This window comes from Mustelus asterias, chromosome 13 (genome assembly GCF_964213995.1).
Source record: "Mustelus asterias chromosome 13, sMusAst1.hap1.1, whole genome shotgun sequence".
Lineage (NCBI taxonomy): Eukaryota > Metazoa > Chordata > Chondrichthyes > Carcharhiniformes > Triakidae > Mustelus > Mustelus asterias.
In genome coordinates, this window is record NC_135813.1 from 63,786,626 (window position 1) to 63,800,956 (window position 14,331).

The 14,331-nt window shown below is 41.4% G+C and overlaps 1 protein-coding gene and 1 pseudogene across 1 annotated transcript in view; both read left to right on the forward strand.

Moving 5' to 3' along the window:
- Positions 1-14,331, forward strand: part of cita (citron rho-interacting serine/threonine kinase a) — a 175,101-nt gene that overhangs the window by 55,528 nt on the left and 105,242 nt on the right. Inside the window, exons 12-13 of the mRNA XM_078227647.1 lie at positions 2,139-2,282; positions 7,171-7,290. Of these exons, the coding sequence (XP_078083773.1) occupies positions 2,139-2,282; positions 7,171-7,290 (264 nt within the window). The remainder of the gene's footprint in view (positions 1-2,138; positions 2,283-7,170; positions 7,291-14,331) is intronic.
- Positions 4,445-4,622, forward strand: LOC144503183 (U2 spliceosomal RNA; annotated as a pseudogene).

Below are 14,331 nucleotides of genomic sequence, written 5' to 3' on the forward strand. Positions count from 1 at the left end.
GTTAGCACTGCTGCCTCACAGTGCCAGGGACCTGAGTTCGATTCCTGGTTTGAGTCACTGTCTGTGTGGAGTTTGCATGTTCTCCCCATGTCTGCGTGGGTTTCCTTCGGGTGCTACAGTTTCCTCCCACAGTCTGAAAGATGTGCTGGTTAGGTGCATTGACCCGAACAGGCGCCAGAGTGTGGCGACTAGGGGAATTTCACAGTAACTTCATTGCAGTGTTAATGTAGGCCTTACATGTGACTAATAAATACACTTTAACAGCAGTATGGGTATACTGACACTAGATGGACTTATAATGGTTCAGGAAGGCAGCTCACTGCCACCTTCTCAAAGGAAATTGGGAATACACAATAAATGCTGACCTTGTCAATGACATTAACACCCCATGAACAAATTATGCTAACATATTCTTTAAAATAATCAATCTTACTAATGAAGTAAAGTTTGGCTTTCACTGGTGCAATTAACTGAGTAAGCTGTTGCCTCCACTCTTGCCTCCGATTACTAGTGTGAGGAGCACATGAATTTCTTTGTTACCAAGAATCAAACCATCCGAGCAACTGCCTGTGTTATTCCCTCCCTTCCCCTGGCCCACCAGGCCAAACCTTGTCTAAAGCTCCCTCTACCTTTTCCCTGAACTTGCTGCTTTCTCTAGTTTCTATGTTCTCTCTGAGCTCCTCTTTATCAACATGAGATCCACTTTCTTGCTACCCACCTTTCCTTCCTGCTGCCTGTTAGCTGACATTGCTAATGGTTCTTTCATCTCGGGTTCTTTCCTTCTCTCCTCCAAATCCGCCATCATCACCCCTCACCTCAACTGATCCTTCCACCCTTGCTGGCCTCCGTCCTTTGTGCAACCTCTCTTTACCCTCCAAAAATGCTTGAATATTTTGCAGCCAACCAAATTTGTTCCCATATTTCCTCGAACTCCATGTCTGAAGTGTCCTCCATGCAAGTTTCCACCCCTGTTACAGCACTAAAATAGCTCCTATAAAAGCCAGAAATGACATAAGTGGCTGTGAAAAGGCAAACTTTGACCTTTTGGACCAGGCTGCGGCCTTTGACACAGTTGATTGCATCATTCTTTTCCAATGCCTCCCAGTTGTCATCCAGCTGGGACTGCACTCATCCGGTTCCATTCATATATATCTGATCATAACCAAGGAATCACCAATTTGAGAGGGTCTTATGAAAAACTTTCTGGAAATATTAGCTTTCATTTTTAAGTGATGTACGCTTACTTTTAAACAAAAATGTCAGGTGCTTACTTCAATCCATGTTTTGTTTATCCTGCTCCTTTTTGATAGATGAAGTCAGTATCTTCAGTACCCTATTGGCTTCTGCCAACTAACGCAAAGATAACTGGTCCCATGGTCATGTTCTTGCTATATAAATGGTGGAATTACACCAGCTGCTCTCCACTCACAGCCATATGGTCTGTCTCTGAAATGTTGCTAATGATTGCTGCCAACAAGTGCTAGCAACTCAATATGTGTCTTTCTCTCTCAAACATTGGACTTGTCACGTGGAAACTGCATTTTACTTTGGTCATATCATACTTGGAATACTGGTCTAGTAGTGATGAGGGAAATGTGTGAACTTGGCAAAGGTACAGAGGAGAGCAATGGGATGATTCTTGCTATCAGAATAATGCATAATGAGGTGAACCAGTAATATTGAGTGTTTTGATGAGAAGGTGCATTATAAAGGGGATATTAAAGGGTATTTTATAGAAGGTGAGTCTGGAACACGGCTTCAAGCTAAATAAGTTATGACATTAGAATAGGGAAGCACAAGTTCAAATTCATTATGTAGAAGTCAGGAATCTCTTCACAAAACATGAATAACTGGTTGATTTTCCAAGTAGAATCACAAATGTAAAAACCTTGGAATGGTGTATGAGACAGATGGGCTACTGTAATAAAGGAAGGTCGGTAGATGTTTTAGGGGATCAATAAGCTGAGTTACCCAAAATGGCCTCCGTCATCTTCACTTGTGAGTTATAGCTAAAATGAGCAGAAATATAATACCAACTAATAATCAGAAGTTTGGGATATGATGAGCATTTAAGACTTCTCTGTGCTGGTTGTGGAAAAATTGATGGCTTTATTTGATATTCTGTTTTTTTTTTCTAGATGGATCAAGAAGTCACCCATTTGCAACGTAGAGTTTCTGAACTGGAAACAGCACTTGAGCAAAAGGATGTGGAACTTCAGGCAGCTGAAACGCAGAAATCAATTATGGAGCAAGACTTAGCCACATACATAACAGAATGTAGTGTAGGTAGAAACCACTCTATTTTGGAGTGTGGCTAGAATGACTCTCGGGTTACTTCCATATGGCCAAGAGAACTTCCATTTTTTGAACATCTCAAAGTTTCTTTAGTCCCATGATTGACTTCAATGACCTCAGCCCTCTTGGCTCCCAGATCTGGAATTCCCTGCTTCTTTCTCCTTTAAGACACTCCTTAAAATCTGTCTGTTTGACCAAGTTTTTCCTAATATCTCCTTATATTGCTTGGTTGCAAATTTTGTCTGACTGTGCTGTCATGGTCATTTTGCTACTACACGAATGCAAGTTCTTGTTGTACTATCCGTTTTATTTGTAATTTAAAAGGGAAAGTATGTGGAGAACTTGTGTGTTTATAAACAGACTTTCTGAGGGAGGAATATATGTTTCTAGTAGGAAATGTATTTGTACCATCATTGGCTGTCTTAGCTTGTCCTGCCATAGACTGAAATATTTTTCTTTTTGCCTGGATGCTTTGTGTTGGTGCAATTGCATAAATCTTTCTGGGCGTTATTATCATAATGCAAGTACCTTTTATAATGAAATGTTGACTTTACTATTCTGCCGGTTCCCTGCCATGCACAGTGTCCCCCTCTCTCTTTTCCCCCGAACGCAGCAATTTTTCTTCTTTATACCTGAACAGTGTTTAATAATAGCCTATTTAAATATGGAGAGCTATTGCAGCAGAGCTTGACCTTTGCCTATGTGCAATTCTCCTATTATTGGCATACGATGTGCAACCGAAGCCTTTGCCTTTCTTTAAGCCACAAATGCTGAGGCTAGATAGTGTCCTCCTTGGGATTATGAACTCGGCACAAATTTATGAATTGAACAGAGAATTTCTTGCCTGTGTGTTCTCATTCCATAGTATACAGCAAATTTGCTCACCAAAATTTAGACAGAACCTTCCCAAGCAACTTCTGACAATATAATCACCTAATTTTAAGAACTGTTATCAGAGATTCTCAGTGATTGATACCCACAACCTTTAACTGCAGTGTCCACTGACTAGCATTTCAGTTCTCAATGCCAATTTCAAGCTCATGGTAGTTGCTGTTATTGATAGATTCATTTTTCAGGCATGATCTAAAGCATTATTGTAAGAAGCCATATCTTCAACTGTAAGTCAAGAAGAGAACTAAGTTCGGAAATGTTCCAGGAGCACGTCCTCAAACTAGCATCAGTCATTATACTCGATCAGTAAATGTTGCAGCACTCAAAATATTACCTACTCTTTTCTCTTAGTTCCAATCAGAGCTTACTCAGACCCTGGTTTGCAGATTCCTTGTGGTGCAAATGTAACGCAGGAATAAAGACCAACATGACTAAAATGTCAATATTCAAATGTTCCCCAAGCCAACGTAATTTCCATCATTATGTACAACTGGAAATGTCGTCAGCTTGGCAGTATTTGAAGCACTGAACTGTGACTGAGATGGGATTCATGCAAGCTGCTAAGATGTAGGATGGTGTGCTTCACTGGCAATAATATAACACTATAATGACTTGAATTGTGGGGCCATTACATTTTTAGTCAAGAAAAATTGGTTACTGTTTTTAAGAACCTCTAAAGAAAGAAGAGCCTTGTGAGTGCAAATAGAACCCCATGTATTCTAATAGCATGCGTCAGAAAATCTAATGCCAGTAGTTCATAGGCCCCCTAACAATAATTATACTGTTGGACAGGGCATTAAACAATAATTTGCTGGAGCTTGTAACAAAGGCAATGCATTGGCTTTGGGGGACTTTAATCTTGGCGAAGGTGGTCTGAAAGATGAATTTGTAGAATGCTTTTGTGATAGTTTCCTGAAGCAATATGTTGTGGACCCAACTAGGGAAAAAAAAAGTTTTTGATCTAGGATTGAGCTATGAGGCTGAGTTTATTGGTAATGACATAGTAAAAGATCCACTAGGAAATGAAGATCATAATGTAACTGAAATCCACATTAGGTTGGAAATGATGTACTCTGATCACAAACAAGAATCTTGAACAAAATCATTTATGTAGATATCAAAGGAAAGCTGGCTATGGTTGATTAAAAAGTAGTTGAAAATGAACAGTGGAAAACATTTAAAGAAACAATTCAAAATGTTCAACAAAAACACATTCCGTTGAAAGCAAAAACTCCACGGGAAAAATTCACCCCGTCTAATCGCTTCTCGGCCTTTTGGCTAAGATCAAGTGTAGTATGGATAAGATGCTGCGCTTGGTTGAGGCCATTGGGTAACATTTAAGCTTCATTTGAAGCAATTTTTAAAAGCGGCATCTCGGCCTTTTGGCTAAGCTGCAAATGAGATCAAGCCTTGGAGGAGGAGAGTCTGCACCTACTCCAATCAGCTTGGCTCATGTAGATCAGGCCCAGGACAGGTGTGAAGGCCCTGTCTTGTCAGCTTGGATCGGAAATGTCCCAACTTGTTGAGACGCTGAATTGGACTTGATTTGATTGAATTGGAAAAGTTTTTTAAAAATAAAAACCCCTTGCTAACCGCTATGCCGACAAGGTGGCACAGTGGTTAGCGCTGCTGCCTCTCAGCACCAGGGACTCGGGTTCGATTCCTGGCTTGAGTCACTGTCTGTGTGGAGTCTGCAAGTTCTCCCCATGTCTGCATGGGTTTCCTCCGGGTGGTCCGGTTTCCTCCCACAGTCTGAAAGACGTGCTGATTTGGTGCATTGGCCATGCTAAATTCTCCCTCCGTGTACCCGAACAGGCACTGGAGTGTGGCAACTAGGGGATTTTCACAGTAACTTCATTGCAGTGTTAATGTAAGCCTACATGTGACACTAATAAATAAACTTTAAACTTAGAGGCTATGGATAGTATGAGATAAAAAGAAGATGCTTATGATGTTGTGAAGAAGTAAGTCTGAGGATTGAGAATGTTTTAAATAACAGCAAAAATAACAAAAAAATTGATATAGCAATAGAATTCGGTAAATTAAACATGAATATAAAAACTGATTGTAAGAACTTTTGCAAAGCAGCTAAAGTAATTGTTGGATTCTTAGAAGCAGACACAGGACAAATTATGGGGAATGAGGAAACAGTAGAGGCATTGAACAAATATTTTGTCTGTCTTCACAGTAGAAGACGCAAATTATATACCAAAGATAGAGGGTAACCCAGGGGCTAATAAGAGACAGGAAATTAAGATGAGTAATGTCGGCAGAAGAAAAAGCACTGGAGAAACTCAAGGAACTAAAATTCATCAAATCCCCAGGAACTGATGGACATCGTATGGTGCTAATAGAAATAGTTGCAGAGATTGTGGATGCGTTAGCTAGATGACAGATGGAGGAGAAGGATGTGGGGAAAGGTGATGATATTCACTTTGGTCTAAAGAAAAGAAAAGCAGAATATTTTTTAAAGCGTGCAAATACTTGTGTTCAGGTGGACTTGGATTTACTCATACAGGAATTACAAAAGGTTAGCATGCAGATACAGCAAACAATTAGAAAAGCATCTGGCATGTTTATTTTAAGGAGGTTGGAGTGCAAAAATAAGGAAGTCTTGCTACAATCATGGAATACGGTGTGAAGTTTTTAAGGAGGGATATATTTGCATTGGAGGCAGTACAGCAGAGATTCACTGGATTGGCCCATGGGTTGAGAGAGTTGTTCTATGATGAGAGGTTGAGTAAATTATTTGATTTGATTTATTATTATTGTCACATGTATTAATATACAATGAAAAGTATTGTTTCTTGCGCGCTATACAGACAAAACATACTGTTCATAGAGAAGGAAACGAGAGAGTGCAGAATGTAGTGTTACAGTCACAGCTAGGGTGTAGAGAAAGATCAACTTAATGCAAGGTAAGTCCATTCAAAAGTCTGACAGCAGCAGAGAAGAAGCTGTTCTTGAGTCGGTTGGTATGTGACCTCAGACTTTTGTATCTTTTTCCTGAAGGAAGAAGGTGGAAGAGAGAATGTCCGGGATGTGTGGGGTCCTTAATTATGCTGGCTGCTTTGCCGAGACAGCGGGAAGTGTAGACAGAGTCAGTGCATGGGAGGCTAGTTTGTGTGATGGATTGGTCTACATTCATGACTTTTTGTAGTTCCTTGCGATCTTGGGCAGAACAGGAGCCATACCAAGCTGTGATACAACCAGAAAGAATGCTTTCTAAATTAGGTCCATATTCTTTGGAACTCAGAAGAAAGAGAGATGATCTCATTGCAACCTACAAAATTCTGAAAGGGCTTCACAGGGTAGATATCGAAAGGTTGTTTCCTCTGGCTGGGGAATGTCTTCTTGGGTTTCTTAACTTGCAAGCACTATTTACACCAGTACACAAACAAATAATTTGTATTAACTATCCATGGTGTAGATTTCATTGTTGTCTGCTACAAGGCAAATGAGGTCTTATGCTCTTCACTGAACTTTCCCATAAAATAACAGAAGAAGATGCTTAATGGGTACATTTTTATAGGATGCATTAAAGGTAAGTTCTGGCTAACTAGATTTTCTTAATGAGTCTATTTTGTTTTTTGTAGCTGATGATTTTGCTTGACTTTACTGCAGCATATAAAAATAAAACTGGCCCTTGTGTAAAGTTAGTTGATTGTTAACGTATTAGCCTCATCACCTAAAGCATTGATGGCAGTCAATTATAATGTGAAAATGAAAAGACAAAAATGTTTGTTGAATTGATTCCGTTTTTATGGGCAGGTGGTATGGTCAGATTTGCTTTGAGATTTTTTTGTTTATAGACCACTGCTAATGAGATTAGTTTAATTTTGCAGTAACAGCACACAAATGTGCCTAAATTGTCCCAAAGGATTTGATTCTTTCACTGTTGTCATCCAAGTGATTAAGAATTATGTATCTGTGCCTGAAGGCTTTCCTTATTGCCTGACTGGTGTTGTGATTCTGATTTTGCAGAGCCTGAAGCGCAGTCTTGAGCAGGCACGTGTAGAAGTATCTCAGGAGGATGATAAAGCACTCCAGCTGCTGCAGGACATTCAGGAGCAGAGCCACAGATTGCAAGAGATCAAAGAGCAGGTAACTCTATAAGAGGAAATGATCTCTGTTCGATCCCACAATTAGAATTGGAAGCGGCTGATTCAGTAAGGGGTTCTCCAAGTCATATTCATATATGGCTGAAAATGTTGAATCTTCACCAACCCCAGCATTAATAAGTACATGTTAACTAACATGCCACCTTCATTATGAATAGTTCCCAAGATCGTGCATAAGTTGAGGTCACTGCTGTTATACTTAACTTTTAAAAAAATATATAATTCAATCATGGGATGTGGGTGTCACTAGCTAGGCCAGCATTCATTGCCCATCCCTAATTGCTGTTGAGAAGGTGGTGGTGAGCTGTCTTCGTATACCACCATGTGGTATAGGTACACCCACAATGCTGTTAGGAAGGGAGTTGAAGGATTTTAACCCAATGACAGTGAAGGAGTGGCAACATATTTCTAAGTCAGGGCAGTGAATGGCTTGGAGGGGAACTTCCATATGTCTGCTGTCCTTGACCTCTAGCAGTTGAGAGTTTGGAAGTCTGAGGAGCCTTGGTGAGTTCCTGAAGTACATCTTGTACATGGTATCCATGCTGTAAGAGTGGTGGAGGGAGTAAATGTTTGTGGATGGGGTGCCAATCAAGTGGACTGTTTTGTCCTGGATGATGTCAAGCTTCTTGTGTGTTGCTGGAGCTGCACTTGTCCAGGCAAGGGGAAAGAATTCCATTGGTTAGGTTATATTCACTCGAGTTTAGAAGTATGAGGAGGGGTCTGGTAGGACTAGATGCAAGAAGGGCGTTTCTGATGGTTGGGGTGTCCAGAGCTTTGGGGGGGGCGGGGTCATAAGGATCTGGGGTAAACCTTTTAGGACTGAGATGAGAAATTTCTTCACCCAGGAAGTGGTACGGCTGTGGAATCATGATGAATGGGGAAGCAGGCTCAAAGGGCCAAATGACCTATTCCTATTTACTGTGTTTCTGTCACACTCCTGATGTGTGCCTTGTAGATTGCAGGCAGGCTTTGGGAGTCGGGGAGATGAGTTACTCGCTGCAGGATTCCTCACTTCTGAGCTGCTCTAGTTGCCACAGTACTTGCAAGAGGGTGTTACCAAATAACTGTTTATTATAATTCTGATGCTAAAGTTATTTTTCCGAGATTGAAATGAGAGTCTGTTTAAATACTACTTCATTTCAGTATAGAAATCATGCCCAGGTATATGTTTCAAACTGGAACCTAGCTATGCACCATACTGGGTGAATTGAATAACTTGACCCCTTTTTAAACTCTAACTTAGTGACCATGATTATTCTTGAATTTTTAATGAATAGTCTTCATCATTTCCGTTGCCTGATTAATGAACTTATCTCTAGTGTTTAGAACGGAGTGTCCACAGCAATATCTTTTGTATGATGGATGTGGTTATCTGATATGCAGCAGTGGTGAAGAGGATGTACTGAAAAGTGGTTAGCAGTCCTACAGGACCGTTTTGAGATGTGGGCATTGTTTGATGACATGGGTGGTGTACTATGGTTTGATATCAGTGTGGACAGTGAAACTGGGCTTGGTTGAACTGTGGGTGATATATGGGATTGGATTTCTGGAGCCTAAACCATGAGGGAGAATGCTAGCTCATTCAGAGGCAACACTGGTTTCTAATTGATTTCTAGAAACATTGATAAATCACAAAATACTTCAATCGATAAACAATCGATAAAAAAATCGATGACTAAATAAAGATCATAGTCACGTAAATAAAGTTACTGTTCCAACTGTCATCTGCAAACACAAAAAATCAGATTCCATGTGTGCACTGACCACCCCAGCTCTACTTAGCCACCACTTCTCTCAACTCCCCCGCTGAATATAGTTTGTCATGTTGGTTGCCCAACATCAAATATTTGGCAGGCACGTGATCAGAAAGGAAGACAGCTAACCTATTGGTAATCCCCAAGATAAATCTGTGTTAGAACGACAATTGGTTCAGGGCCAGAACTCTGTTACTCTTTGTTCCCCATTTCATCCACACTCCTGTCCGCCCCACTCTACCCTGCCCAAAGAAACTCTGTACAGCAGATTGGACTCTTGAAGGAGACAACAACAGCTAGTATTTATACACTTTGTAATCAGCCCCTAAGGTAATAACAACCAGTTAGTTGTATCTAAGGCAGTAGTCTGTGATGAGAGTTGACGTTGTAGGCAGCAGAGACTCCAACGTCTTTAATATGGAAAATATCTTGAAGCGTGTCATAGAGAAATGAGTTCAATGAAATAATAGCTAAACATTTAAGAAATGGAAAGGACGAACACTGATAGTGACCGAGCTGGGGCTTTTGGAAGATCTTGGAGAATGTGATTGAAGGGTTTATGGCGGGAGTTCCAGGAATGGAAACCAAGCAGCTTCAAAAAGGGTATAGGGTGAAAAATGTACAAGAACCTGGAGCTAAAGAAAAGTTTAGGATGAAATATTGTAGGGCTGAAGGAGGTTAGGTAGGATGAAACCATGGAATTATTTGAACACAAAACAGAATTTTGATGTGCAGGAGATCAATGCAGCAATTGTGCCTGGGGGTGATAGAGACATGAATGGGGGTTTAAGCATCAGATGAGCTGAGGTAGAAGTGAAAATTGGCAATGTTATAGAGACAAAATTGGACAATCCTTCCAATATTATAGAGATTGGAAACTGAGTCGTTGAACAAAATACCAAGCTTATGAAAAGTCTAATTCAGCATGAGACAGTGGAGATGGAAGAGAATGGGGTTAGTGATTAAGTTATGAAGTTCATGATGATGGTAGGGGATTGCAAAGACAATAACTTTGATCCATGGCATAGCGACAGTGGTCAGGAGAGTTGGGAGATAGAGCTGGGTGTCATCAGCTTATATGTGGAAGGTGAGAGTGTGCCTCTGGGTGGTGTTGCCAAGGGACAGCATGTAAATGAAAATGCTGAAAGTGTTGATAATGCATATATATGTGGGGTTGTGGGGGCAGTAACTCTCTTGGATAAGATGACCTTGAGGAAGAGGAGAAAGGAAAGGAGAGAAACTGGAGGGGCAAGCACTTGGGGCTCCACGGGGCAAGGGGCTCGGGGTAAGGTTAGTTTTGTAGTAAGGGGGAAGCAGTTGGATTTCATTTTGGAAATCCAAGCGCTTGCTGGAGTGAGGGTGGAGACAGTTAGTGGGAATAATTTAAGGAAGATGGTGGTAGCAGGGAAAGCAATCCCAGAATTATCTTTGCCCTCCAGAATTATCCTGTGTAGTAGGCAGTTTTGGCAGAAGATATCAACCCTTAGTGCAGTTTGATGTTAATCCAGATGCTGGTGTTCATAGATAACTCTTTTTTTCCTCCTGCGCCCTTCTCCACTTGACTAATTTCTTGGAATGTGACTCTTCGATACCAGTTACTCTTTGATAGTTTGGCAAATGGTCATTAATCACGTGTAAGCCCTGGTGGTGACGTGAGCCATTCAGCTGCAGGAGTTGAAACCTAAACCCAAGCAGGATAGCATCTAAGAAGAGTCATACTGGACTCAAAAACAGATGCAAAGTACTTCGAGCAATTTCTGATTTTATTTCCAATCTCCAGCATCTGCAGTATTTTGCTTTTATATTACTGGATGAATAGCATATCTATGTATGTAGATATAGTAGTATTCATACTTCCAGCAGGGATCACCGGATGGCCATCAGTGAGCACCATGTAGTATTTTTTTTTAAAAACCTGTTTCCTGTCCATGGCCCATAAGGTCAATTCTATCGCCCTCCTGTAAAGGTGGCTAATGACCAAGAAGATCATGACTGGAATGTTCTTGGTTTTTGTAGTTCAGTTGCTCACTGTACATATGTTGCTCTCTGCCATCAGGGAAGCTAAATGGGACATTTTAAATAGAAATGTTTGACATCATATACACCCAGGCAGAATTCTCGCAATAGAAATTTCACCTATGTTTAGAACTGCCCAAAGGTTTTCTGAGATGCTGTGGAGTCTTTGGAGAGAAGACCACTTCAAGCTGCTTCATTCAGCAGCAGAATAAACCATTGCCTTGAAGTTAGGAGTGTGGGCCTCTATCCAAGATATAAATGCTAGACTTTCCAGTGAAATTGTAAACTGAAATAAACTGATCCTCCCATAGATATTCATATGAATTAGCTTCACTGATGTCGTCCATAAGTAAGCACTTTGCTAAGTGTTTGATTTACACATTAACAGGGAATTGAATGCTATCCCTAGGACCAATCCATTTATGACTGTCCAGGTATTAATTATATATGAAATCCTGGATGAGATTGAGGTAATAATTCAAAAATAGTGCCATGTTCATTATATTCCATTGTGTCTTTGAAGCTGCTTGATTGACAGTTCTGTGCACTGGGAGAACCTCTTTAACCTGTGATAAATACAAGAAGCTGATGATCTGGTTCCAACCTGATTACAAATCATTACAGGGAGACAGATCATTGTAGCAAGGTAGAACTCAACAGGCATGAAGGTATGCACTTGCCTCTTAAAATAAATCGCTAAAGATTTTATTTTAATCTCTGGAAACCATTTACATTTGCCCATTAGAATGAAGGGTTGTTATTATATATTGTACATTAACATTTACTTGAATCTCATCCAGGCTTTTCATATTCAGTGAATCGCTTGACAGTTGCAATTGGATTAGTTTAAGGAATAACATTCAGTGTCCGATTCATTTTTAAATTAAAGCAACTGGGCTTGGGTTCACTTACAGGAGAAACGGGTGAAGCTAACCCATGAGATTATTTAATGGATACTTAAAGTTTACTTGTTCTGCAGTTCCACCGGGAAGTCTGAAGTCAGGCATAAGTAGCAAACTACCCCCCTATCTTTGGGGCAACGATGCGACCTGATGATAAAATGATACTTCATAATTTGCAAACAATTCATAATTTAGCTTTAAATATTTGTCCTATTAGTGCATTGTTGAGTCATTGGGAGATAATCGGGCAATTTGTTCAATATCTGGTGTAACCAATGGTAAAAACCTGAACCGTTAACCTATTTGTTGACTGGCTTAAAATTTAATCTTAAAGCATAGCGAATTGCTTGGAAGGTTGTTTTTGTACAATTGGAAAGAGTATTTAGAAATGAAATGGCGAATTTATATCATAGGATCCCTACAGTGCAGAAGGAGGCCATTCAGCTTATCAAGTTTGTACTGACTCTCTTGCAGAGTATCTTACTCAGGCCCTTTTCTCCAACCCCACACATTTTCCATGGCTAAACCCCCTAACCTACACCTCGTTGGACTGTGGGAGGCAACTGGAAGAAACCCACACCGACATGGAGAGAATGTGCAAACTCCACGCACACACTCACCCAAGGCCGGAATTGAACCCAGGTCCCTGATGCTGTGAGGCAGCAGTGCTAACCACTGTGCCACCATGCCGTACTATCTAACATTTTCTTTTCTCTCATGTAGTCTGTCCAAAATTATATCAGGTTCTGCATTGTAGTTTCAAAGATTTAGAAAAATTGGATGGCTATTAGCCAGAGGATATTCTCTTGTCTGTTTGTCTTTCTCTTCTTGGAGTCCTTCTCTTTGCCAGTCCCCCCAACTGTACCCCCCCCCCCCCCCCCCCCCGTGATAGCTTCAGAAAAAGTTTATACTTCATAATATTTGTGAAATGGAAAAAATTGGAATCTGATGGTCTGCCAAGAATTTAATGTCTGTCTTGAGAGACTGTTCATAATTTTGTAAACATCTTCCGTGTTCATCTGCAAATTCTACTAGGATACATAGTGTAACTATTGCGGTCTTCAATATTTCTTCACAGAAAGAATCTTCATCCAAATCAACATGGGAATCTAATCCTGCTTAATTCATTCCAATTTTCCGTGATAAGGAAATCCTGTCCTGAAATTCTGGCTGCAATCTTACCGGCTCACCTCTCCGGTTGATCAGTGTGGTGAGCCGGAAGATTCCGTGAGGGGCAAATCAGGTTCACGCCTGTTTTTTTTACCACTTGCAATCTTACCGGCCCTGTTTTCCGACGAAATCGGCTTTGCACCTAGAAGGGATGTGAAGCCAATGTCATTAGTGGGTCTCGGGCTCACTTGTACTTACCCCCTTGCCAATCGGTCCTTTCACCGGTAAGAATCACAGCTGGTCTCCACCAGTGGACACAATATGTGTTGACCTACCTGGGGGGAATCTGAGGCCATTGAAGTCCCCAGGTGATTCGGGGCATAGTTGGACAGTGCCCATGGGGTGGTGCCAACCTGACACTGCCCACTGAGCACCATACTGTGCCAGGGACAGTGCTAAAGACATTGGGCTGTGACAAATGATTCGGAGAGGCAAAGGGGGTGGGTGGGGAGGCTCTGCAGGGTGATGGGGGAAGAGTGCTGCTTGGGGGGGAGGAGCTCTGCAGTGGGGGAGACACAAGGGTGAATCTCTGTAGTGGAGGAGGCAAGGGGGCATCTCTGCAAGGAAGGGTAGTGCTGTGGGCAGAAGGTTATCAGCAGGGGGGGAGCTCCTCAGATGGCGGGCTGGGGGTGATTATCAGCAGGGGGGGCTCCAAGGGGAGGGCATGTTTATGTTTGTGCAGGGCCACAGAGGGAGTCATGATGGGGGACTCGTGCAGGGCCGGAGGGATCCTGATGCCAGCGACCATGTTGCCGGAGGGGTGACAATGCTGCCAATGGTGGGGTGGGGGGGTGGAAGAAAGTATCAGTTCAGTTGGAGATTGGGGGTGCCTGCGCAATAGAGCCCTGAGTACTTGCTTCCCCTCCTCACAACCATCCTCTCCACTTTAACTGGTGAGAATCGTACGCCTGTCCAAAAAGTGACAAGTGTGTCATAGATTGTATTTTTAAACTCATCCAAAAAATGACTCAGAAATTCTCCCGTTTTCTCGCTTGTTCGGCACTTGCAACTTTTTTTGTAAGATCGTGCCAGTCATTCTTTTGAACCTGTTTTATGAAAGATTGTCCTTGGCTGCTAATTGAGCAGATAAGGTATTTATAAGAATAATGGCTGTAAATTTGATTTGCTACATTGGGCCGTAAAGGATTTTCAAAATGTTTGATTAATGGGGTGCATACCTGA